General features: G+C 51.2%; 3 protein-coding genes and 1 long non-coding RNA gene across 5 annotated transcripts in view; 1 reads left to right on the top strand and 3 right to left on the bottom strand.

Moving 5' to 3' along the window:
- Nucleotides 1-23914, bottom strand: part of LOC143000530 (uncharacterized) — a 38450-nt gene that overhangs the window by 13628 nt on the left and 908 nt on the right. The window lies entirely within an intron of this gene.
- On the bottom strand, nt 2106-4962 carry LOC143000298 (major intrinsically disordered Notch2-binding receptor 1-like). Its single transcript, XM_076149567.1, has 3 exons — nt 2971-4962; nt 2438-2656; nt 2106-2300 (listed from the first exon to the last, which is right to left on the bottom strand). Exons 1-3 carry the CDS (start codon nt 4960-4962, stop codon nt 2106-2108), a joined length of 2406 nt encoding a protein of 801 aa, XP_076005682.1.
- Nucleotides 7127-13475, bottom strand: evc (EvC ciliary complex subunit 1). 2 transcript variants are annotated; one of them, XM_076149520.1, is made up of 20 exons: nt 13001-13475; nt 12805-12918; nt 12532-12618; nt 11965-12188; nt 11789-11873; nt 11601-11699; nt 11382-11510; nt 11131-11292; nt 10815-11031; nt 10237-10388; nt 9954-10052; nt 9632-9844; nt 9448-9557; nt 9055-9259; nt 8545-8757; nt 8327-8462; nt 7907-8009; nt 7693-7819; nt 7504-7606; nt 7127-7406 (listed from the first exon to the last, which is right to left on the bottom strand). In XM_076149520.1, the coding sequence occupies exons 1-20, from the start codon at nt 13178-13180 to the stop codon at nt 7252-7254; spliced, it is 2913 nt and encodes a 970-aa protein (XP_076005635.1). In that variant the 5' UTR covers nt 13181-13475; the 3' UTR covers nt 7127-7251. The 2 variants fall into 2 exon arrangements, with proteins under 2 accessions (XP_076005635.1, XP_076005642.1); XM_076149527.1 differs by having other exon boundaries at nt 7127-7403.
- Nucleotides 13793-23899, top strand: LOC143000506 (limbin-like). Its single transcript, XM_076149851.1, has 23 exons — nt 13793-14205; nt 14564-14633; nt 14824-14984; nt 15096-15152; nt 15237-15423; nt 15515-15615; nt 15712-15777; nt 15867-16001; nt 16087-16226; nt 16313-16637; nt 16781-17020; nt 17137-17312; nt 17469-17628; nt 17884-18060; nt 18260-18558; nt 18703-18895; nt 19311-19448; nt 19536-19763; nt 19847-20094; nt 20193-20280; nt 20366-20541; nt 21908-22009; nt 22211-23899. Exons 1-23 carry the CDS (start codon nt 14038-14040, stop codon nt 22623-22625), a joined length of 4050 nt encoding a protein of 1349 aa, XP_076005966.1. The 5' UTR covers nt 13793-14037; the 3' UTR covers nt 22626-23899.

The raw sequence follows: 23914 nt of genomic DNA, 5'->3' as shown, positions 1-23914 counted from the left end.
ACATCATCATCATCATCATCATCATATTGCACAGCCAGAGCGTGATATCTTCCCTTTATGAGCAGCGTTTAAGACAAAGTGTGTACCTGAATAATACATGTTTGGCCGTGTGTCTAACCAGCGCACAGACACGCCTCAAAAAAAATCCAAATTTCATAAGTGCCTCTCAGGAGTGAGCAAGTATTTGGAGGCTCTAATGCAGCGGCGTTCCAGAGGCGAGCACCTGCAGATTGTGCTGACTGCACTGTGGGAGGGCTGCTCAGTGGCACCATCACAGGGTAATGGATCCACAAGCAGCCTCGTGGGGAACACTTGGCAGATATACATCTACTTAGGAGGATGTATCGCTGGAAAACAAAACATTATCTGTACATCCTGCAACATATTTGTGTGCAAAGCGAAAAGGGAAGTTTCTTTTTTGAAGTGTGGACACAGAAGAATGAGCACTAAAATGATTTCCTCCTCTCACACGTCCAGTTTGGCTCACAGCTCAATACGTCAGACACAAAGAACTTATAATCTGCCATAAAGACGGTCAAAGTAACATCATGAATACCTAGAAAAATGTAATTCAACAAAACAGCTTCATAATCCTGCAAATCTGTAAGGTTACATATTTGTTTTCATTTGCCTCTTGAGTCATTTGTGGTCTGATTGCTTTACATTGTGAGACGTTTCTGTCTTTGATCCACATTATGAAACAGAACATGGATGGATGTAAGCGACGTTATAGACAGTCTGGCACTAAGTGTCTATTCAAGTCTCGTCAAAGTCAACAGGATGTTTTTATAAAATGGAATGTGACTCCACCGGCAGAACTTCTTCATTACTTGTAAAAGCAACATGAGCTGAATCTGTTTGGCGTGAGACTCAAGTATGTGGAAGTTTGTGGCACAGCATGATGCCAAAGTGGGGCGAGGATAATGTGCATCTAGCTGCACTTCAAACACCACCTTAATTAGATTACAGCCGGAATCTCCCACTCAGAGAGCGTTTCCTGGAAAAGGCCTCCTCCTCCCTTCAGCGCACGGACGGAGGTCAAAACATCATCAACAGCAAGAGAGAAAAGACTCTTATCTTCCATTTCTTGCAACCCGACACTCGGAAAAAAACACCAGCTCGTCTGTGAGTGGACAGATTGTCCCGTTTGAATAATGGGAGGAAAATCTATAGGAGGAAAAAAAGGAAGTTTTGATTGACTGAAGCTTGTTTGTGCAGGATATCATCTGGCTACAATGAGGCACAACAACTTTCAAACGGAACAGAAGGAGGATTCCGCTCTCAGGATCCAGAGTTAGTAAGAAACTGTTGTTGTAAAACTTACACACACTGATCAAAGTTCCCTGTGCTGCTCTCACTGGAGCTTCAGGCAGCAGATAGACAGATTCAGACTCAGGCAGTGATCCAGACTCAAGCAGGCTCACGCTCTGGAACAGTGCCACACCTCTCTCACACCCACACACACACACACACACAAACACACACACACAGACACAAACACCCACACACAAACAAACACGCAAACAGAAAGTAAAATGCAATCAACAGGTTTGCATTGGCTCAGTAAGGATGGATTCATGCTCCCACAGCAATCACAGGATTATTTAAAAGCTCCATCCCTTAATTGCTTCCTCTGGCACTCGTTTGCGGCTCAAAATGAGGAGGAACATAACTCATGAACTAAACGACAATAAAGGAGGGGACGAGGAGTGTGTGTGCAAGGGAGATTACTTACGACGGATTGGCAATGAATCTGCATGAGGGAATGTGTCCGTGTCAACATAAGAAGATGCAGTCCTCTTCCTCCTGTTTGATGGTGCAGCATGCAGAGGAGAGTCACAGCTGTCCATCAAGTTAGCTTCAGGGTCCTAGAGTCACAGTTTATCATCTTATAAGCACCGTGATTTAAGAGCCCCAACAACTGTGTGTGCATGTGTGTGTGTGTGTGTGTGTGTGTGTGTGAGTGTGTGTGTGTGTGTGTGTGTGTGTGTGTGTGTGTGTGTGTGTGTGTGTGTGTGTGTGTGTGTGTGTGTGTGTGTGCGTGCGTGTTTGTGTCCCTGGGTACAGCATGTAGTAAATGAATAATAAGGAGGTGGTGAGGATCTCTATGAGCCCAGGATGCAAATTGGAATTACGATGATGAGGATGATGGCCACCGCAATTGCAATGAGCGCGACAAGCTTGCAGATTTTGGCGCGGCGCATGTTGGCCTCTTTGCGCCTGAGGAGGCCGTCGTAACCCGGAGTGTAGATGTCGTCCATCCAGAACTCCATGTTGTTGGGGTTCATAGAGTCTTGACCCTGAGGAAGATCACAGCGTTTATACTCTCAGAGCAGATAGACAGGTGGAGGAATCCAGTATGAATCCTGTTGAAAACCTAGAAAGAAGTCTTCAATCATAGTTCCTATCATCCTAACTGAGCGTGTCTGAGTCTCACCTGTAAGTCCAGAGGGGACATGCGAGCCTCTCTGTCGTCTACGGTCCAGATGGGTCGGCCCCGCCCCTCGGCCAGCCGGGGGTCCATGACCTTCCCAGAGGTCATCCCACCGGTCAGACTGCTGTCTTTCTGTCTGAACAGGGAGGAGTTGAACACCTGGTCCATGATGCTGGAGGGCTTCTGGGAGAGCAGGTTAGTTGTGCTGCTTGATTGATCCATCTGGAGGAAAAAAGGAGGATTTCCTAATTAAAAAGCACACAGATAAGAAACGGACCGGATGCTGGCAATGTTACAGGAAGAGGACAAGCATCAAACATTAGGATGAATTTTTAATGTTTTAATGTGCAAAAGGTTTCCAACCAACATCCCACAAAGTGGAGTTAACTGACCGCTGATTCAATACACACACACCAGCAATTACAGATCAGGTCAGTGTGTGAAGCAACTACCATCTAACACACACACACACACACACACAAACATGTACTCAGGTGTGTATTGCGTCATAGTGAACACGTAGTCAGTCTCAGTACCTTGCCCGTTTTCCCGTGGGATCCTTTGCCCTCCTTGTTCTTGCTGAAGGCCACAGTCCAGTCCCTGGCAGACAGGCTGGGCTGATTTGGATCAGCGCCGCTCTTCTCCTCCGACTGGGCTTTGGAGGCACGGCGAGACGCTGCGTCCTTCTTCCCCTCCTTCGCCCCTTTATCACCCACACTTTTGCTGCCGCTTTCTGTCGGCGCGGCGGGAGCGTTCCATCGGTTCCAGTCCAGACTGTTTGTGCTGATCCCTGGGAACAGATGTCCGGACACAGACAGAGGCTGAGGGTCTGAGGACTCTGAGGCCGGGGTGACCGGGTGGCTGCTGAAGGAAGAGACCCCGGCACTGAGAGGCTCCAGCCAACGCCCTCCTGTGTTCCGCCCGCCGCCACCGGCCTGGATCTTTTCATCCAGGCGCTGCAGAGCTGAAAGCACCTGTGAGATCTCAGCCCTCACCTCGTTCAGGGACTCCAGCTGTCGCTCTATCTGGCTCATACGGATCAGCAGCTTACAGACGCTGGCCTTGAGTCCGTCATCGCTGCTCTCCAGAGAGTGGAAAAGCCTTTGGAGTTGACCTAAGCGGCCCCGTCTTGCCTCGTGGGTGTCCTGGTTGATCGGGACCGAGCCGTCAGGGGGGTGCAGGACTCCCGTGGAACCGCACATGCTGATGTCGTCCAGGAAACGAAAGATGACACTGATGTCATCCTCGCAGAACTCCGGGTCGTCCAGTGAGGTCATGAAGGAGAGGCGGTCGGCGTGGACCAGGCTGCGGAGGCGCCGGGGGTCTGGGGCGTCCGTCTGGGTTCCCTGAGCCTTGACTACATCAACGCCACCTGGCAGTCCACTATCCGCACTTTCACCTCCTGAAGACCCCAAAGCCGGGGTGGATCTCCTGGGGAGGTTGCCCCTTTGAGATTCCATCCCTCCACTGCCCACGCCTATCCGGTCCTCTAGACTGTGACTCTTGTTGCCCCAGAAGGGTCTTGGGTTTTTGGGCGGTTGGAGGTGAAGGGGGGACCACTCTGAGATCGCCCCAGGTCCGAAGTAGGTCGAGTCCTGCAGGTCGTCGATGCTCTCGTGTTTGGCCTGCTGCTCTGGCGACTGGTGGACGGCTGCGGGTGAAGGATAAGGATTAGGGATCGGATCGAAGCCCAAGCTCTTCTGCCCTTGGTTGGGACTTGGAGACTCGCTGCAAACAGTGACCTGCGGTATGAGAGGCGGCTGGTTATGGAAGTCCTTCTTGAACACGCTTCTCTTCTGATCCACAGACGAGCCCTGGTCCTGCTCCTGCTCCTGCTCCTGCTCAGCTTCAAACACCTCCATGGGGGCCGACTCTCCGCTGGACTCACTGTCCGTCTCCAAAGGGAGGTAGATGTTCTTCATGGTGTTGCTGTAGATTTGACCGCTGGGGTACAGGAATGTGCTGTGAGGCAAGTCGAAGGAGACGGCCCTCGCCCTGGGCGGCGGCGGGGACACGAAGGAGATGGGATCAGGGGGAAGACTCCCTCGCTTACGGGCTGAATAATTGGGCCGCGGGAAAAGCAGGTGCGGATCGACGGGCCTGCCGCTGGAGTCGGACTGCGTTCGCACTCGGTCTCCATAAAAGCTCTTCTGGTCGACTCCTGGCAGGTTGGGGCCGGGGGACTGGTCCACGGGGAGGGGGACGTGACTCCTCATTGGCTGGCCGTCATCGGGAGCCCCACCCGTCATCTGAATAAGATTGAAGATGGTGACGATGTCGGCGGCCACGCCTATGGGGGACAGCCCCGGGCCTCTGGTGGAGACCCGGTCCCTGAAGAGCGTGGCGGGGAAGCAGGGGTCCCGACTGGCGGCGGCAAACAGCAGGCTCCTGAGCTCGATGAGGTGCTCCAGGTCAAAGCGAGTGCTCACCATGCGGCAGAGGTCCTGGAAGGTAAGCCACTGCCGCATGTTGGCCAGCTCCTCCAGGATCTCCAGGAGGACCCCCGGGTACTCCTCCTGGTTAGCCATGGCTGCTCACCTGGGACTGAGCAGAGGAGAGGAGTGAGCACAAAGACAACGTGTTTACAAGCATGATTGAATTAAACACTTATTAGGGTGTAAGTTAGCATTAACAAACCAGTAACCGTAACGACACACAGCAGGTTTAATGTTCAAATGAAACGGGGATCAGGTTATGTAAGGACAAGCTTCTCTCACAGGCAGAATAACATTTGAAAGTCAGAGTGGGAATGATCTCAGATGGTAAAAGCCCTCCAAGTGGGAATTTGCTTGGCGACCTTATTTTGGAGCCCTAAAATAACCTGAACCATCTGATGTGATGACGCTGTCACACTGCGCACATCCTGCCTCACTTTCCTCCCTCTACACTTTCACTCCACTCGTTTCTTTAAGCGTCCGCTCGTCCGTTTGTCTTTCATAAATGTCAACGCGCCTCAGGTGACACAAAGACGCACAGAAGAGATGAAACAACAATCCAGACCAGAGAGCAAGGACAGGACGGTGCTGGGATGTAAACATGTTATCAGCTGTAAGTGTGAGGGGGAGGGAGAGTGTGAGAGTGTGAGAGTGTGAGAGTTACAACACTTACCCCAATCAGTGGAAAATCACAGCCGCACCAGCATCGCTCAAAAACCACAAATACAGATCCAGGTTTAGACGACGTGCGGGGCCATGTTTAAGAACGGATCCGGGCCGGTGTCTCCTTTCACGGGCTTCTCTGTGTGAGGCAGCGACTAACACCACAGCCAGGCAGGAGAGGAGAGAAAATTAGAAATCAGGTCATCTTCCCACAAGTCCCTGCAGTCCCCTAAGAGACCTCAGAACAGAGGCAGACAGGCTTCACATCACCGTCACCACGGCAGGACCACAGCCAGCAGCTCACCTTCACGTCCAGCATCACACAGAGACATGAAGAGGAGGACACACACACGCCTACAGCCAGGAGCTCAGCATGTGTGTGTGGTGTGTGTGGGTCAGGTCCAGCAGCAGCAGCAGACAGTATTTTCTCAGGGTGCCACAGGTCTAATTGGTTATGTGTGTGAGCAGAGCGTAAGAATAAAGCAGATATGAAAAATTGATGTTTTCTAATTGAGCCTCCTAAAACTACAAATTGACAGCGAGCACAGGACTCACGCTGCACTACGCTGAGCTAAATTGCTTGTAGATGGCCGCTGGTACGCTGAGCCTCGTCTGCCAGTCAGCCCTCTCAGACTTTTCACCATTACTCTGCATTATCATCCATAAAGGGCCGTACTTAAAACCCCATTAGAGCGAGCTAAGGGCCAAGCTTTCATCTCTGAGTAACAGCACTCTGCTACAATCAGACCAGACATCTCTAATTCACCTGACAATCCACATCCATCCCCCGGTGTACTCAGGAATCACCGGGAATCAATAGAGTGAGCGCTGGTATGAATGTAATGTGGATGAAGGGCGGGAGCGTGTTATTATGGACGCACACGCCTGCAGCGCAACAGCTCCCAAAATATGGAGCCAGGAATCCACTCAGAGGCTTCACCTGAGGGTTCATTATGCTGGAGGAAATGAGAGAGAAAGGCTTCTGCTTGAGTACTTTCCTGTGCCTGTAACTGGTGGGTGATCCCCATTCACACACACTCATACTGAGAGAACACACACAATGATCATGGAGCAGGGACATTCTGTGTGTAACTCTGGAAATGATTAGATGCAAAATGGTGGAAAATCTGCTCAGAGCAATGATGGATTACTTAAAATAAATGCTGATTCTATAACGTGAGGTTGAAAAGTTATAGCGCCACCTTCAGGCCGACTGATGAGAGTGAAGGGGTTATATTAGACCGGTTTCTTCATGAGACACAGCAGTGTTTGTCCAATAGGCCACACCCCCTCAGAGTAGCCTGCAAATTGTGTAAAGAAGTTTAAAACAAAAATCTGATTAACACCAGACAAACATTTGAAAAATCTGTGACAAATCACAAAAAGGTTAGGATGAGATGTGAAAGGTAAATGGATGTGAAAGGAAAATTTTGAAATGGCTGAAAATCTAGTTGAGTCTGAAACTAAGAATCAACTGGGTGACAACAACAGACTTGAGTGACAGCTGAGGGGACAAGGTCATTATTTGTGTTTTTAATGCAATTTTGATTTTAAAAAAGTATATATAAAAAAAAAAAAAAATACAAAAAATACAAAGGAATTACACTGAGCAACTCATCATTCAATCAATCAGATCAGTTCTTCTAAAAATGTAAATAGGAAGAACAGCGACTGAACCAATTTACAAAAGTACAAAGGAGCCTAAAATGCCCCAGAGCTTCAGTGAAGAAGAGATTCTTGCTCCCGTTTCTTCTGTTTGGTGGGCTTCACTGCGGGAGTGACCACCGAGGGAGTCAGCGAAGGGTTAAGGGCCGGGTCCAAGGCCGGGTTCAGGGCCAGCAGGTTCAGAATGGTGCTGCTCACATCCTCACCTGCTGAGGACAAGAGGCAGAGGAGAGGTTTGGTGTCATGGCTGGAGTGTTTCTCTCTCTCCCTTTGGTGGAGGTATGAATGTGAGCGAGGCGTCCTTACCGGTGACGTCGTCCTGATCGCTGGGCTCTGGCTCTGGCTCTGCTCTGTGCAGAGGGACGCGAGCCAAAGCTGCCAGCTCTGTAATGAAATCTTCCTCTGCCTCCTGAAGACAAAGAGCATCTATCATCACATCACACATCCAAAACTGATTCATCCTCTTTTATCTAAGTGGTGAAGCGTGGCACTAACCCAGAGTTGACCTTTGACCCTGTCCATGAATCGATCCTGGGCTTCTTTCCTCTTCCTCAGTGCTTCACTTATGGCTTCCTGCTCCACATCGCTCTGTTCCAACACCTTCCTCTTGTGGAGTTCAACCCTGATGACAAAATGTACGATTGTTTCAAATCAAACAACAGACGATTACAGAGGGAGAAGAAGAAGAAGGTGGCCATGACAGTTGTACCTCTGTTGGAACTCAGCAGATGTGGGTTTCCTGCCCCAGTTGAGCAGCTCCCTCAGCAGAGCTTTGTTCAGCTGACTGCTGCCCTCACGTCGCTCTTCCTCCTCTTAAAGGGTTAACACAACACACAGCTTTATAACAACCATAACAGCCTCACAGATGAATCTGTTTGTTCCCCCGCTGGGTCAATTAATGATCCGCCAAAGTTACCAAGTAAGATCCACGTCCATCACACAAATACCAAGAAATCACTGAACTGTGAAAACGCTTCCTCTTCAACTCCTTCAGACATTACAAAGTCAAACATTACTTTGTGTGTGTGTGTGTGTGTGTGTGTGTATGTGTACGTGTATGTGTGTGTGTGTGTGTGTGTGTGTGTGTGTGTGTGTGTGTGTGTGTGTGTGTGTGTGTGTGTCGTCTCACCCCTGCTTGTGTGTGCCTGATCCTGCTGTAGCGTCTCGGTGATGTCGTGCAGGCGTGAGTAGAAGCTCTGGACCAGTGCGGTGAGAGAGTCCTTGGTCACATACACACTCTCTGACGCAGCCTCAGTCAGGTGGCGCTGGCGATGGCGAACACAAACGTCACCAGACAGATCACAGGAAGCAGAAGAAGAAGAAGCCTTCTGCAGGCGTTAACCCTACCTTCAGGCCTGCTTCCTGTTTAGGAGTGGGCGCCGGGGCCTCCATGGTGTGTCGGATGGCGTGGCTGAGGGCGTTGCCTAGCAGCAGCTGCGCGTGGTTCTGCAGTAGCTCCGCCCCTGTTTCCAGTTCGGACAGGAACTCCTGCTGGAAGCTGTGGCTCACCAGCTGAGTCTCTGGGCCCAGATGCCTCTCTGCCAGGCTGGCACTGCTGCTCTGAGGTCAGAAGGTCAGAAGAGCAGAAGGTCAGTGAGTCAGAAGTTCAGCCAGTTGGGTCGAGCTTACAGGAGGATCTCATGTCCACAGAGAGGAGAACATAACGTAGTGAACTCTGACATAACACAAAGGGAGGGGCCCTTGTTTTCTCTCTCTCTGTCAATCAAAGCTTCCATCTCCCAAACAGAAGCACAGAATAGAAACGTTGGTTCTCTTATAACTGATTCCTGTCTGAACTGAGAGCTTCAGTAATGGGCTCTCAGGTCCAGGCTTCAGTGCGTGTGCGCTTCCTCCCACCTTGTGCTGCTCTGTGTTGACGAAGGTCAGGCTTTTACTCTGCTCCTCCATTAGCAGAGCTCTGAAGTCGCTCTGGGAGAGCGCCTTCAGCTTGGACAGCCTCATCTCCTTCAGGGCGTGCAGGCTGAAGTGTCTGACCACAAAGTACCTCTGCACCGCCGCCAACAGGTGCTGGTGCTTCTCCTCCATCAGCTTCTCTGCTGGGCTGAGGAAGAGAGCGGGGAAGCAGGATTTAGCATCCACTCAGAACAAAACACAGCGAGATTTAGAGCACGCAACTGTGAAAGCATTAAAAAGAGAAGAGACGAAGAAGAATGCTGCGTTGTGTATCTGTTGCTGCCACAGATTACAAAGGAAGGAAGAAAGGAAGGAAAGAAGGAAGGAAGGAAGGACCTGTTGAGGCTGTAGCTCTGTCTGACCAGCATGGCTCTGAGGATCTTCATCTGTTGTTGGCTCAGATGTTTGATGCAGGCCTGCAGCAGAGCCGTCTCCTCACACCACACCTGTACAAACCAGCTCCGTCAGGCCCTGACACAGCACACACACACACACACACTGATAAAGCATGGTGGTCTACCTGTTGGTCTCTATGTAGCTGAGCCCTGGAGTCCTCCAGCTGCAGCCTGATGGTGGACTCCACCTGCTGCAGCTGTGAGGCCAGCTGCTGCTCCACCTCCACCCACAGCTTGTCACAGCGCTCAGCAGAGAGCTCCGACTGGGCGGGAACAGAGGCCATGAACGCCTCACGGACCAGAGCCCCCAAACGCTTCGACCAGGAGGAGCGAAGTTTCTGCAAATAGAGAGAATACACAAACACACACAAAGGTTAAAGCATAGGTGATGCTCGTGGGAAGAATTACGATTCTGATAATAGTGCGGCTCTTTCTGCTCCTCTATACCTTCCAGAGGTCACACAGGGCTTCAGCCACCCTGTTGTCCTGCTGCTGCTCCAAGTCTGCAATCTGCTGCCTGTGCTTCACCAGCAGCTCCTGGTACTCCTGCAGGAGAGGTCATGGTTCAGAGGGAGCAGCAGGTGGGAACTAGATGTTTGTGTTTATGTTGACACAACAAAGGACAAAGGACGTATAGGAGAGGGTACAGAGGCAGCTAAATGACATGTGTGTGTGTGTGTGTGTGCGTGTGTGTGAGGTGAGAGTAAGCACTGCTTGGTGACCCCCTGACCTTGGTGAGCTGCAGGGGCTCGCTGCTGTGAGTTTGAGTCCCATCCAGAGCTCGACTCTTCTCTTTGGCCTGACTCCTCTGCAGCTTCGTCTGCTTGCCGTCTGCCTTCCTGCACTTCTCACTCACCAGCTCCTTCATCTTCCTCGTGCACTCTGAAACAACACAGCTTCAGCGTTCAGTTTGACCATAAGAACTGCAGCTCAGGATAGAAAATGGGCAATCATGGGCAATAATAAAGAAAATCCCATCAGCATCAGGATGAATGGAGTCAAACATGAGTGATCCATGTGAATGTGCTGTTAGATCATCTTCAGTTACTCAGCACACACATGTTTAGAGTCTCACAGCAGTAAGCAGCCTCATACTGTAGGACTGTAGGCACTGCAGCCGTGGAAGAGAACCTGACCTTATTTAAGAGAGATGAAGAGGATTCCCGGAAAATGCTCTATTTTCAGACAGCAACTCATTTAAGTTTGAGAAGTGGGTCACTGTAGCCAGACACACACACACACACACACACACACACACACACACACACACACACACACACACACACACACATACACACACACACACACCTTCAGTGCACTGCTGCAGGGCTTCGCTCAGAGAGGCCTGAACGTCTGAGAGCATCTTCTCCATCTGGCTAAAGGTCAACAGGTCGTCGCTGGTCAGCTGCTCCAGCGTCGTGGCGACCAGGCTCTGCCTCAGGGTCACCTCCCACCTTAACAGAGCCGGCTGGGAGTGAAGGAGCCCCATCACCTCCTCCCACCACAGCAGCCTGTGCTGGGTTCTCTGAGAGACAAAATCAAAGAGCCTCGTTCATGTTTCTCATCCTGAGGTCAGGAGAAAGACTGAGGAGCTCAGTTAGAATGTTAACACTCAGATCTTCACCTTCAGGTCTGCTTCCTGTATGTGGATCAGGTGTTTCTCTACAGACAGAAGAGTCTGGATGACAGAGCCGATCACATCCTGCACTTCCTCTGCAGGGATGAAGCTGCTCTTACTCAGAAGCTGCTGGCACAACTCCTCCACCTGCCTGCTGAAACCTTTGGACTGTGAGGAGAGGAGAACTTGCGTCAAAGCAGATCCACCTGGTCTAGAGGAGTTTGTCTTGTTTGATGTGGATTCTCTTCCCTGTTTACCATTTGAAGGCCGTGTTCCAGTAGATCCTTCTGAGCTCTCTCCATCTCCTCCACCGTGCAGGAGGCTCCGCCCATCTTCTTGCTGGAGGTCTGATCTGCAGAGAGCCGTTTCTTCAGCTCATTCAGATCCTACAATGAGGCAAACAATGTACTCTTACAAAGAAGACGGAGCAGAGAACTGTAGGTAGAGTGAATAACATGATAGAAGTTTGTTTCTACCTTTTCCTGTTTCTGAAGAACATTCTTGGAGAAATCCGCCTCACTTTTATCTTTTGGAAAACGACGGCTGACTATCATTTTGACCGTGTGGAGGAAGAGCTGCATCAGGAACAACAAGCAATAGAGATGTGAACAAAATACTTTAGTCCTGATACTTGTTGTGAGTATTTATAATGATGAAACCTCACCAGACACTTCTCCTCCTGCAGCTGACAGCACTGCTCCTGAACGTCCTGCAGGGCCAAACAGTAAAGACTCATCCTCCCTTCAAACCTATGGAGACAGAAAACACAAACACAACGTCCATCAGAGTCCAGCAGAGTCCAGTTTGGTTCCAGTAGCAGTTCCTTGAGCAGGCCTCTACCCGTTCTGAGTGACGCTGTGGGGGTAGTGGGAGACCCTGGTGAAGCTCTGGTTCTGCAGGCTCTTGGGGACCAGCGAGGAGGAGATGAACTGGCTGCTGCCGTCATTGTCCCGGTCCTGGCTCAGAGACTCTCCGGACGTGGACGAGGACGACTCGTCGTTGGGCGCCGCTGGCAGCTTGGGGTGCTCGTGGAGCGAAGGGTTGGACGCTCCGTCTGCTAGAGGCTGAGGGACATGAGGTCAAAGCATCTTCAGTATAATCACATTAGCAAGGCTGCAGACTCAGTTTCAGCTCCCTTTAAAGCTCAAATACTCATGGATTGTTTGAATGGTGAATAGTTACTCTTTCTGTTGTACTTCCACTTGCATTAAACAGCATAATGAGTCATATTCACTCAACTATTCTCTGTTCTGTCTGTAACATCTGTGGTTATTACACTTCATAATGACTATACATGATTAAAGATAACAAAGAAATGCCTTTACTTCATGTATCTAAGTCATCCATGTGTCGTGTTTTGTACTACATTGACCCGAGCCTGATAAAGGATCATACACACACACTTACTCTATACTTCTGGTTGATGGGATAAACCACTTTGGCTCTGGATGCAAACGCAGCCACGTCACTGTTCATGGGAGGAAGCTGCTTCTCCTGGGCAGAGAGGCAGCAGAAGAAACAGTTGGTGGGAGGTTAATAAGTAAACATTGAAGTCCACAGTCACTCTGTCTCTAAGAACACGTCTCGATCCACCAATGGTGCATGTGGCACACTTTTAAGAACCTCTGGTGTCAGTGACAGTGTGTGTAGCTGAGTGTGTGTGTGGAGTGATGGCTGTACTTTCTCATGGTTGGTTCCACTGGGAGGCTCCTTCTTGCTGCTGCTCACACGGTCACTCTGGTTGTGCTCCAACTCGCCATCGTCCGGTTCAAACAGCCTCCTGGCGTTATAGCCCTGAAGAGGAGAAACGATGAAACTGTGTGAGTGAGTGAGTGAGTGAGTGTTGTGTGTTGTGTGTTGTGGGTGTTCCACTAACTTGTCTGGTCAGCAGCAGAGGCTTGAAGCAGAAGCTGTAGAGCAGAGCCGCCGCTAGTATCCCCGCTAACCCTCCGCTCACCGTCGCCACCGTCAGCAGACCGGAGTAGATGTGCAGCGACTCCGCAAAGCTGACCGACACATCTGTGCCGCATCCCGCCATATGTTCCTGCTTGGACATTTTCCTAGGTGCTCATCCAGGGGGAGGAACGCTACAGTTTAGCATTTTGTGGGGAAACATCACAGCTTTTCCTCCGCGGTCTTGTCCAAAACTTTTCCAGACGAAAGTAGCACTTAAGTGTCTTACACTCACCCTATTCTGAACGCTGACCCGCTACAAACAGCGCTATGAACACATTAAGGAACAATGCGAGAGGGTTTTCCAGCGAAAAGACAGTAACTTTGTACAAAAACACAGATTTGGCGAAAGTTTCAGCCAATGGAGAGCCACGGATTTCACGATGGAGACGGGGACGGAATCGTCAAAACAGTAGAGTTAGCAAGAACGAGGCAAGGGCAAAGCGGAAATCGTCTCCAAAGTTTAAAGAAATAAATGCTAAAAATGTAGCGCTATAACACGGAATGTGCCGTAAACGTGACTAGATGTGGAATCATTTGATTTTGTTTCACATTGCCGCTTCAGATGTTTTCATTGTAGACAACTGCGCACACCACCGTACTTTCCGGAGAGCCATCTTTATCTTACTTTGAAAGCCAAAGCCGGAAGCCACCTTTTCCATTTGCCCAGTTTGTTGTACTTGACATTCCCAAAGGAGGAGCTCGTAAATTCTTCCCAACTTTTGTAAATGTTGGCTAGAGATCTGCAGTTACCTCTGTTTTTGATTATCACGTATTCTTTCCTATTCCTCAATAGTTGAAGCCGTAGCTGTGTTTTATCCCAGCTTTAATGGATTACGTGTTTTTCTGCGTTAGTGCGTTGAAGTTGCTGTTTTTTATGGAAAAGTAGCCGAAGTTCTTCTGTTTCCATCCAGCAGCGATGCAGCCCGTTAGCTAGCGGGAGGACCGGACAGAAGACGAATGCTGCCGGGGAAAGTTGCGCTATGGCCGCTGCTCTTACTCCTCCAAGTGTCGGGGTTACTCCTGCATCATTCCCCCCGGTGTGGGGCCGGAGCGCGGCCGGGTCCGGACGGTTCCTCTCCGGATGCATCAGGTCACATCTGTGCTTCTCTACCGGAGACGCAAGAGGTGAGTGGAGAGGAGAAGAAACATGAGGGCAAGATTACAACTTTGATTCTGATAACTAATCTAGCGTCTCTTTAAGTGTGTTTGTAGTGACTTACACCTCTTTTAATAAAGGTTTAATCCTGGAAGAAGAAAATAAAACACATCATCTCTACGTTCTGAGTTGTATTATAATCATTTAAAAAACAATATTTGTTTTAATAATAATTATGTTACATGGTCATAAATTGTTTACGTGATTGCTTTGAGTCTTGCACTCTTGTCAGTTCAAGAGAATCCAGTTGTATTTGTCATAATGTTTAAATACTATAATAATATGTAATATATGATTCATGATTCATCTGGTTTGTGTGTTTTCCAGTGTCAGCATCCTTCAGGACTGCAGCTCCTTCAACATGACCTTGGTGGGACCTGGTCACAGAGAATGGACGGTTTGTTCTTTACTATACAATAAATTCATCACAAAATACAGAAAACAATCCAGGATTTACCCAAAAGTGATGTTTCTGTACTGAGATCAGGGAAACAAATGTTAGATAAACGATGTGTCATTATATAGAGCCTCACATAGGGGTCGTAGGTCACTGAGCTGTGTCCCTGTGTGTGTTCTGACAGGTCCAGGTCCAGGTAAGGACTTGTACAGGCCCCTGTCTTCTTCTGCCCCTGCCGGCCCGTGGGGACACTCCCTCTACACGTCCTTCACCTTCATGTCCAACATCCTGCACCTCAGAGGCCAGAGGAGCACCCTGACCAGACACGACCCTGAACACACACTGCCCCAGGTGGGTCTCTGCCTCATCCCTGCCTGTTAACAACACATAAACTACACAACCTTCTCCCTTTAAAGCCAACAAAGGGTGATCTGATCTGATTGGCCTGTGATGTCTCCACAGGTTGGGAGTGAGGCGCCTCCACCTGCATTCAGAGTCGACTTCTACAAGTGCGCAAAGGTACGTGATCGTCTGCATTTAAAACCCTTTCTGTTTTGATCTGGGACCGCTCAGCCACACACACTGGTCCTGTTAACTCTGCAGGTGAAGCTGGGCGCCGATCCCCCTCAGCTGATCTTCTTCCTGCTGATCCACAACATGGGCCCAGCAGGGGGCACCAACCTGTCTCAGGTGGCTATCAGGGACTCCATCTCTGGTATAGTGCCTCTGAGGAGCGAGGGCAAGGTGGTGGAGAGAGGCTTCCAGACGTTTGCCATCGATTCTCTGTCTGGTACGTCTGGAGTCTCATTGTCTGCGTGGTTGAATGAAACTATTCAATCTGCACGTCAATAAATAACACAGCGTCGTCGTTCAATCTGCAGCCGGATCCCAAGTCGTTGTGAACTACACGGCTCACATCAGGAGTCATAAGAGTGAAACCCTGAACCTCCCAGCGTTCCTCACCTTCTCCAACGCCTCACAGGTATCACTGCTGCCTCGCCTCTGCTCTCTGTAAACACCTGACACACACACACACACCGCCACCAACGTCTCCCTGTTTGTCTCCTGACCCCCACAGAATGATGTCAACCTCTTCGGTCCACTGACGGCTAACCTGACTCTGAGGGTGAACGCCACAGACAGGGTGAGACATCAGATCACCTCTCTGCTGGTGGAGATGTTGGGATCTTTGTGAACCTGATATGAGAGGATTTGTCTGCTCCATGTTTTTAGATCTATCCAAACCACGGCGTCCACTTTGCTGGATTCGTCGGTGGCTTCTTTGTTTCCTTGGTGCTTCTGTCTTTGGGGTTCATGGCAACGAACCTGATCGGCCCCAGAACCAGACTGAGCCTTCTTCAGCAAAGGGTATGACTGTTCTAATTGTCAATCAAATGAAGTTGTGTTAGGATGAGCTGTTCCTGAGCAGTGGTTGTATCTCTGTGTGTCCCAGAGGAACAGAGGAGACTCGGACCCAGAGTACGCAGACTGCAACATGAGCGAGACGGTGAACGACAAGGCAGCGTTTGAAGACAAGATGGTGGACATCATGGTGCTGGAGGATCCCCAGAACATGTACCAGGCTCTGGAGAAGTGAGTAGACCGGCCCAGAGGGGACTCTATGGTGAATGAAACATGAGTTAACCCTGCTAACGTCCTCTCCTCTGCTCCCGGTCCAGCCTGGAGATGTCCACCCTGCTGTGTGCCACTACATCCCTGGAGGCCACGCGGGTCCAGATCTACAGAGATGTGATGGCGTCCCTGCTGGGCAGCGTCCGGTCCCGGGGCCAGGTGAGCGCCCAGGCCCAGCAGAGGCTCCTCAGCGTGCTGCACGGCCAGCTGCTGGGCATGGAGGGCCGGCTGAAGGAGGAGCGGGGCGCTCGCATGGCCGCCCTGGCCGGTCAGTGCAACCTGGAGACTCGGGAGGAGATGGAAGCGGAGCACTGCAGGGAAGCTGCTGAGAAGGCCGGGGCGGAGCTGCTGTATCACCATGCCGACCAACAGGTGATACTCAAGTTATGGTAGTTTGCTGAAGTCTCCTGGGTATGAAGCTGTGTGTGTGAGCTTATCTGATGTTAAACAGCCCAGATGTTAGGAGAACATTGTTTGTGAACTGTTTTCAGTAATTCTCCATCTAATTCCATCAGGAGATCCTCCAGAGCAGCGTCCTCCTGGAGAAGCTGCACAAGCTGAGCCAGACTCAGCTCCAGCGCTCCCTGCTGGCCCGGCACGAAGAAGCCTCCGCCAAGATCCAGAGGCAGATCATCGAGTGGCGGCGGGTGGAGCTCCACAAGATCTTCTCAGAGGAGCTGGAGGAGGCCACCAGGATGGGCGAGATGGAGAAGAGCACAGCCAGGAGTCTGCAGCACCTTTACTCTGACTGTCAGGTGAGCGGCTGAACTTCGACCATTCCATTGTTGTGCTTGGTCTCTAAAAGGAACATGGCAAGGTTGGTTCTGGTTTGTTCAGTTCTATAAAGTCTGATGTTCTCCTCTGAGTCCAGGATGAGCTGGAGGAGGTTCTGGACGTGGTCCTTGCCAATCAGCGCTATGTGCTGGCTGAACGTCACGCCCAGAGGAGGTTCCTGGTTCACAGCCTCCACAGTCTGAACGGTCTGATTTCTGACTCCTTCTCCAACACCTCCAGCACTCTGGACAGCTGGTTCACCAACATCAGGAGGTCTGTGCCCCTCAGATACATCTAACATCTGACAGCCCCAGGAGCTGTCAGATGTAGCAGCAGTTTCCCAGCATTAAAAACAAATATCTGCACTTCCTCATGTCAGATCTGACTGTGCTGTAACGTCTCCCTGCATGTTGTTCTCTTCTCCACCAGGGGGAGCAGCGTGCCTGCAGTGCAGCTAGAGCAGCTCCAGGAGGAGGCCCAGAAGGAGCTGGTGATGGTTCGGCAGAGACTGGACGAGGCTCTGAGCCAGGAGAGGAGAGCCATGCGCTGTGGGCTGATAAAGAAGAGGAGGGAGCTCGTCTCTCACACGGTGAAGACGCCACACAGATGAAGGCTTTAATTACATGGAGGAGCTTAATTACACTTCCTGCTGTGCCTCTATTGAGATGTTGAATCAAATCTGTCAAATAAGATTAGAATCTGAGCCGACAGATGACATCAGGAGTGTTTGTTCATGATTCAAGATGAAGATGATGAAGAGTCAGAGCTTTAAGTAGAAAGTCTACCTGTACTCACCTATTAATGTGTTTACTGATATTTCCCCCCCCATGTCTCCACCCTGCAGCTGCAGGTCCACAAGCAGAGGCAGAACGAGCTGTCGGGCCTGTCCCGGGGTCTGGGGGGGCAGGTGGAGGTCGGCCAGCACCTCCACTGCTGGCAGAACCTGCTGACGGCTCACAGCCTGGAGCTGGCAGAGCTCATCAACAACCTGGACGAGGAGGCCGCTGCAGACATACGCAAGGTGCTGAGAGAGAGAGAGAGAGAGAGAGAGAGGAGAGAGAGAGAGTAGTAATGTTGATGAGATGTTGTTATTATCACAGAACTTCTTTAACGTTTCAACTCTTTAACTATGATGTCAAAGACTCAGGAACTGTAGGACGTAAAGCAAACTTACTTACGATTTGTCTTCCCTTCCTGTTTTGACCCGGCGTGTTCTCCAGGTGACCATGCGCGTCATCCAGGGCGCTCTAGCTGAGGTCAAAGCCATCCAGCCCTCTGCAGTCCAGACTCTGCTGTCCCTCTGGCCTCCAGGGGCTCAACGCTCCCTGCTGCAGGTGGAAGCAGAAGAAGCCCAGGGACCAGCAGGCGGCGCTCTGCTCCAGGCCCAGGAGAGGCTGCACCAGGAGGGCAAGGCGGCCTTACACACACTCAGGTGCACCAGGGAGGCTCTACAGGAAGCCATGGAGAGAGAGCTGCAGGAGCAGAGGGAGCTCAGGGCTCACTGCAGAGCGTTCTTCAGGTCAGCATGATCTCTATCTGTGTATCTCCAGATGTTTGAGATGTGGATCTCAGGGTCACCCATGGAGAAGTCAAAGGCCAAAGCAGGAATGTGAGAGGAGCCCTGGTGTGTTCACGTCTCCTTCTTCTCCTCTCTCCATCTCAGGCGTCTGTGCTCTTCTCAGCTGACTCTGTCTGAAGACGACAGGCTGAGGATGAAGCTGGAGTTCCAGAAGTGTCTTTCTGTGATGGACCGCTGCCTGCTGCTGCCCCACGCCGTCTCCAGAGCCAAACTCCACGCCTCCTTGGCTGCCCGGAGGAAGGAGAGCGAGCAGCAGGTGGAGAACACGTACACTGAGGTGGGCAGCTGACCACACGTTCCTGAGAGGAGGAGGAAGAGTAAATGTGACACGCTAGGCGGGAGAGTTTAACATTTGAGTGGTAGCTTTATATTCTTTCTAGCGTTTTCCTTTTAAACCTTTATAAACGTCTGAGACTCATTTAGGGGGCGGAGCCTGGCTGGAGGTGAAGCGCTGCAGGAGAGAATGATGCGCTCAGTATTTTCACAGATTAATGAGAGCAGAGAATGACGACCACGAGTGCAAACACACACAGTGATCTTCCTCGTTTACGTAGCAGCAGGATGAGCGCTCATTGTTATTCAGAGATGATAGAGGAGTCGGTGGCGCGGTTTTCCAGTTTTAATCACATCATAACAGCGGCCGGGAGTCCCATTTTCCCCTGACCACCTTAAAGACGTTATGGTCTCTGCAGAAGAAGCCACAGGCGAAGGGGAAATCCAGCGAGGCCAGACAGAAAGGGACGGAGCTGCTCGCCTTCCGCAAGAGCTTGGAGGAGAAGATCCAGCTGTTTGAGAGGGAGAAGGAGATGGAGAGCGGCGTCATGAAGGAGGTGAGGGAGCAGCCTGGTCAAGAGTTCAGCATCCAGACTGAACGCGACCAAATGATGACACACACACGTCTGCTCTGCTCTGTTCAGGTGAGGGAGGAGATGCAGAGGGAGCGGGAGGAGGAGCTCTGCTCTCAGGCCGACTGTCTGGCCACACAGATGGCCTCCATCCACTACCAGAAGGCCGAGAGGAGGACCAAGGTGCTGGAGACGTCCGAGGCCATGCTCACCCTGCACGCCCTGCTCACCCAGCAGCTGAGAGAGAGCAAGAGCCTGGACAGACAGGACACGGCACAGAGCATCCAGAGCCACTGCCTGGTGAGAGACGCTCCACTGGAACATGAGCTCTATGTTGTCAGAGCGGCTCGTTTGATCGTGTCTCTTTTGTCTCTTTCCCTCAGGGACTGGAGGAAGCGGAGCAGCAGCTTCAGAGAGAGAGGACGGAGCTGGCAACGCTTCAGCCCGGAGTGGAGTCGAGCAGAGCACCCAGGGGCGACTCGGGCGAAGGGGAGGAGGAGAGCGAGGAGGAGCAGGAGGAGCAGGAGGAGGAGAGGAGGCTGTTTAAACTGCAGCAGGATTGCAGGATGGCGTCCATTATCCAGGAGGCCCTCTACAAGTGTGAGCAGGTCATCACGCTGCTGGCTGACAGGTGAGCTTGGCTCGTCCGTCTCCTCCCCCGGGGGCAGGGAGGAATTTAGTAAGAAGCTTTTGGTGAGCGAGGGTCGTGAACCTCCGCTGTGTTTACAGGCTGCAGGAAACGACTGCCAAGAGTCAAGCAATGGACGACCTGAAGGAACAACTGGAGCTGAAGAGGCTCTACGCAAGCTGTGACCAGGTCTGAGTCTGATTGAAGACTTTAGCAGGGTTTCAGATCAGAACATTAGGTGTGTTTGCTGTTTGCTCACCTGTCTTCACCTCAGGACCTGGAGTTTGCGTCCCGGCTGGTGAAGCAGAGTCAGATGTCTGCTGAGGTTCTCCTGGAGGCTCTGCGTCTCCTCCTCCCCACTCTGCCCGAGACAGAGCTCCTCTCCATCGTCGACGCCCTCTGCCCCAAACGGACGCTGGCGTCCTCCTCGGCAGAGCAGGAGCATTCTGGGTAAGAACCCGGCTGGTGGCTGTGAATGTTAGAGGTACAGGGGACGATGACTTGAGTGAGTGTGTGCGTACTTGTGTACTTGTGTGCGTCTTAGTGGTGTGTACTTCCTAACATCCTCCTGCCCCAGATGTTAGCTGAACCTCTGGCCCTCACCCTGGCTCGGCTCTCATCCTGACAGAGGAAAGAACGTGTGCACAGAAATAGATCTCTGTCTCAGTCAGATATTGTTTTCAGGCTGGAAAAACTTTTTTTTGTTTATAAAAAAAGAGAACAGTTGGACATTGTGAAAGAGTTTGTGCTGGCAGACTCCTCGCTACTCAACAAGACTGCTGTGGCTTTGCTAGAATAGTTTGGTAAGTGAACAGGCTGATTGAATAAAGGGCAGGATTAGCAGCAGCTGGATGAGTCTCAGTCGTATCTGAGCTTTTCTATTCAAACGGCTCAAATCCTGTTTAACTTTGTGCCGCGAGTCATTTTCCCTGAGCCAAAGCTTTTACTCGTCGCTCCGCTCCGCTCTCTCTCTCCCCGCTGGTCCCGATACGTTGGCTGAGGCTGAGGAACACGTTCATCTGGCCACCGCTGAGTCTGATGAATAATGTCCCACGCATGAGCTCCTCTTGGCTCAGGGACCGGGGAAGGAAAACACTCAGCCGGGAACAATACTCAAGACCTTCTGCATTTTTAGCTCTTGGACTGGTTTTGACCGCAGATTGCTGTGTGCAGGTCTCGAGCGGAGACCAGCAGGTCACAAGTCCAAGTCAACTCAACCAGTCATTGTGTAATCTTTGGTGTGAGGAAGAAATGGAGTCTCTGGTGTCAACGTCAAAGTCAGCAGATGTGACCTGACAGAGCCGTCTGGTTCCTGTTAGCCTGAACATTCAGAGTGCTTAGTGGTCAAAGCTGCATAAATACATAAACACGTCTGTTATGTTACACATCAGCGTCCTGAGAGCTTTGACGGGATGGAAATGTTGTAGCTCGACTGACAGAAGACTTTCTTTCTGTCGTGCATTGTTTTTCTTGTGGACATTGTAACACACACACACACACACACATGTACATGTAGAGGAATGTCCCATGTGCAGGATGAAGGATGGGACCGAGCCACAAAGGGGAGGAGCTTCTGTCACAGTTCCATGATTCCGACGCCTTCTGGAAGAACGATCCTCTCCTGACAGACGTCAGCCTCACATGAGTTACTCTTCCTCTCCTCACCTCGCTGTAATGTTGTTAGCAGAGACCCGGGGCGCACAACTGAGTGAAAGTATCACAGCGCGTCAGACGGCCGGAGCCTTCCTGTCACAAACGTGTCATCGTTGTGTTGAACGGACCAGACTGATGGGTTGTGGGTTTGTTTCTGGTCCAGGTGTGCGGCGAGGACGAGTGGAGCTCTGACCGTCAGGCTGAGAGAAGACATTGTGCAAAAACACGAGCTGAAGGAGCCAAACTGCAGCGTGGACACAGAGAGGTGAGAGGTCACACGGCTGTTACTATGGGAACCACTGAAGGGTTTAAGGGTCAGAAAAGGAATGAGGTCACTGAAAGTCATGAAATGTTGAGTATGGTTTTAATGTTGAGATATCTTTAAGATCACTCAGCACCATCAACTAATGCCTCTTTAAGTAATCAATCAGTGCCACTCACTACAGCGTCTTTGTTCCTCTCACAGACCAGAAGAGAAGATGCGCCTCCTGATGGAGAAGCTGCTCCCCACCTCCCTCCTCCTCCCGCTGCCAAAAGATGCTCCACCGCTGCCGGGAGACGAGAGAGCGAAGCAGGAGGCGGAGCAGCCGGGGCGTAAATCAGCTCCAACGCAGCACCGCGACGCTGCAAAGGTCAAGGCTGTGAGGGACGCCAAGGAGGTGAAGGAGGTGAAGGAGGCGAAGGAGGTGAGGGACGTGAGGGACAGCGGACGCGGCTCATCAGAGGCCGACGTGACATCGAGCTCTGGCGCTGGAGAGAGGCTGTTTGTGTTCAGAGACCCCCCTGAAGCTCGTCACAGTCCGGACGCCCCCCGCAGGAAGAGGAAGAGGAATTTCCTCAACCTGAAGAAGAGCTCAGTGGCTCCAACGAACCTGCCTTGACTCTGACACACTTTTCCTTTGATCAGGCCATGGAATCCTGCAAGTTCAACCCATGAACTTGAGCTTTGGCGACCCCATGAGATCGTCCAATTACCGGAGGCAAACGTCGAGCTCCCAGCCGTTGCTAGGAGTCGCAAAGAGACAAAATGAATGACAGAGGTTCCTTAGCTTGAAGAACTTGACAGCACAGCTTTGAGAGGTGACCTGGACATGTGGAGTCAAGTCTGAAACATGTTTGTACCATGTTTATAATAAATCTTTGCTACTACGTGTCTTGTTTTGGCTCCTCCCCTTGGTGCTCATATGAAGTAAAGACATGAAGGACGAGTGACCTTCTTGTTTCTACATCAACGTTTCTGTACGTGTCACTGGTTGCCTTGGTGCTGTTCAGTGAAACACTCAGACTAACATGAAGCCATGGCCTGGCTGAGGAGGAGGACATGCCAGAGTTCTGTGCTCTCTGCTCTCTGCTCTCTGCTCTCTGGTCTGGTTTGAGTGAAGGCAGCTGAAGTTTGGAGGAAGACAAGTCAAGCGGTGGACGTGTCAGCTGAGTCAGTCGGTGTTGATCTGCCTCACAAGTCAAACGTCTGTGGGTTGTGTCCAAAGAAAGCGTGTTCACACATCGGTCCTGTCCGTCCACGCCTCGGTGCTGAATGGAGGTCTTTGAGCGGAGTCCCCCTCACTCAGAGTCTCCTGATGGGTTCATGTAGTTTAGGGGAGAGAAGCTCAACCTCGCGCTCTCATCACCGAAGGATTTAACGCTTTCTAAACATTCGGTTCAAAGGCTCTGGTGTTCAAATCCACATGGCTGAACAAGTCGTCGAGTCTGTCCAGCGTCTCTGTTTGTTTACACGCAGCTCTTAAACGGAGAGACGGATCCCTGCGGACTCGTGAACCTGCGCAGACCTCAGCACGCCACACCACAACATTCCACTGGAGCAGGGGAGCAGAGGAGGGGCCGAGTCATTGTTCTACAGGTCACAGATGGAGTCCCAAGTCACGCCATGGAGTCACAAGTCAAAACAAGCAAGGCACAAGTCACGAGAGGCAAGTCCCAAGTCAAGACAAGTTAAGACAAGCAGGTCACAAGTCAAGAGGAGCTTTCTGACATTCTAAGCCGTGTCTCTGTTCATCTCGTCATGTTCAGACTCTCCTCAGGTTCGAGTGAAAACAGGACTCGGGGCCGCGTGCCTAAACTTTGCCCCCCCTCGTGTTTTCTCCAGCCTTTCGGCGCTTCTGACGTCATCGTCCATCTCTCTCTCTCTCCCTCTCTCTCTCCCTTCATTCCA

Source organism: Genypterus blacodes, unplaced genomic scaffold (genome assembly GCF_046128005.1).
Source record: "Genypterus blacodes isolate CSIRO-AG114 ecotype Tasmania unplaced genomic scaffold, CSIRO-AGI_Gbla_v1 ptg000006l_1, whole genome shotgun sequence".
NCBI lineage: Eukaryota > Metazoa > Chordata > Actinopteri > Ophidiiformes > Ophidiidae > Genypterus > Genypterus blacodes.
The sequence above is the reverse complement of the archived record's forward strand: the minus strand, read 5'-3'. Positions and strand labels throughout refer to the sequence as shown.

Excerpts from the sequence above, each read along its gene's own strand:
- LOC143000298 (XM_076149567.1), bottom strand. The coding sequence starts at position 4,962 with ATGGCTAACCAGGAGGAGTACCCGGGGGTCCTCCTGGAGATCCTGGAG. Across the intron at positions 2,657-2,970 it reads CCCACGGGAAAACGGGCAAG|ATGGATCAATCAAGCAGCAC; the intron begins GTACTGAGACTG and ends TTTTTCCTCCAG. Across the intron at positions 2,301-2,437 it reads TGTCCCCTCTGGACTTACAG|GGTCAAGACTCTATGAACCC; the intron begins GTGAGACTCAGA and ends GATCTTCCTCAG.
- evc (XM_076149520.1), bottom strand. The coding sequence starts at position 13,180 with ATGTCCAAGCAGGAACATATGGCGGGATGCGGCACAGATGTGTCGGTC. Across the intron at positions 11,874-11,964 it reads CACAGCGTCACTCAGAACGG|GTTTGAAGGGAGGATGAGTC; the intron begins GTAGAGGCCTGC and ends CTGTCTCCATAG. Across the intron at positions 10,389-10,814 it reads CCTGCAGCAGTGCACTGAAG|AGTGCACGAGGAAGATGAAG; the intron begins GTGTGTGTGTGT and ends GTGTTGTTTCAG.
- LOC143000506 (XM_076149851.1), top strand. The coding sequence starts at position 14,038 with ATGCTGCCGGGGAAAGTTGCGCTATGGCCGCTGCTCTTACTCCTCCAA. Across the intron at positions 16,638-16,780 it reads ATCACCATGCCGACCAACAG|GAGATCCTCCAGAGCAGCGT; the intron begins GTGATACTCAAG and ends TAATTCCATCAG. Across the intron at positions 20,542-21,907 it reads GCAGAGCAGGAGCATTCTGG|GTGTGCGGCGAGGACGAGTG; the intron begins GTAAGAACCCGG and ends TTTCTGGTCCAG.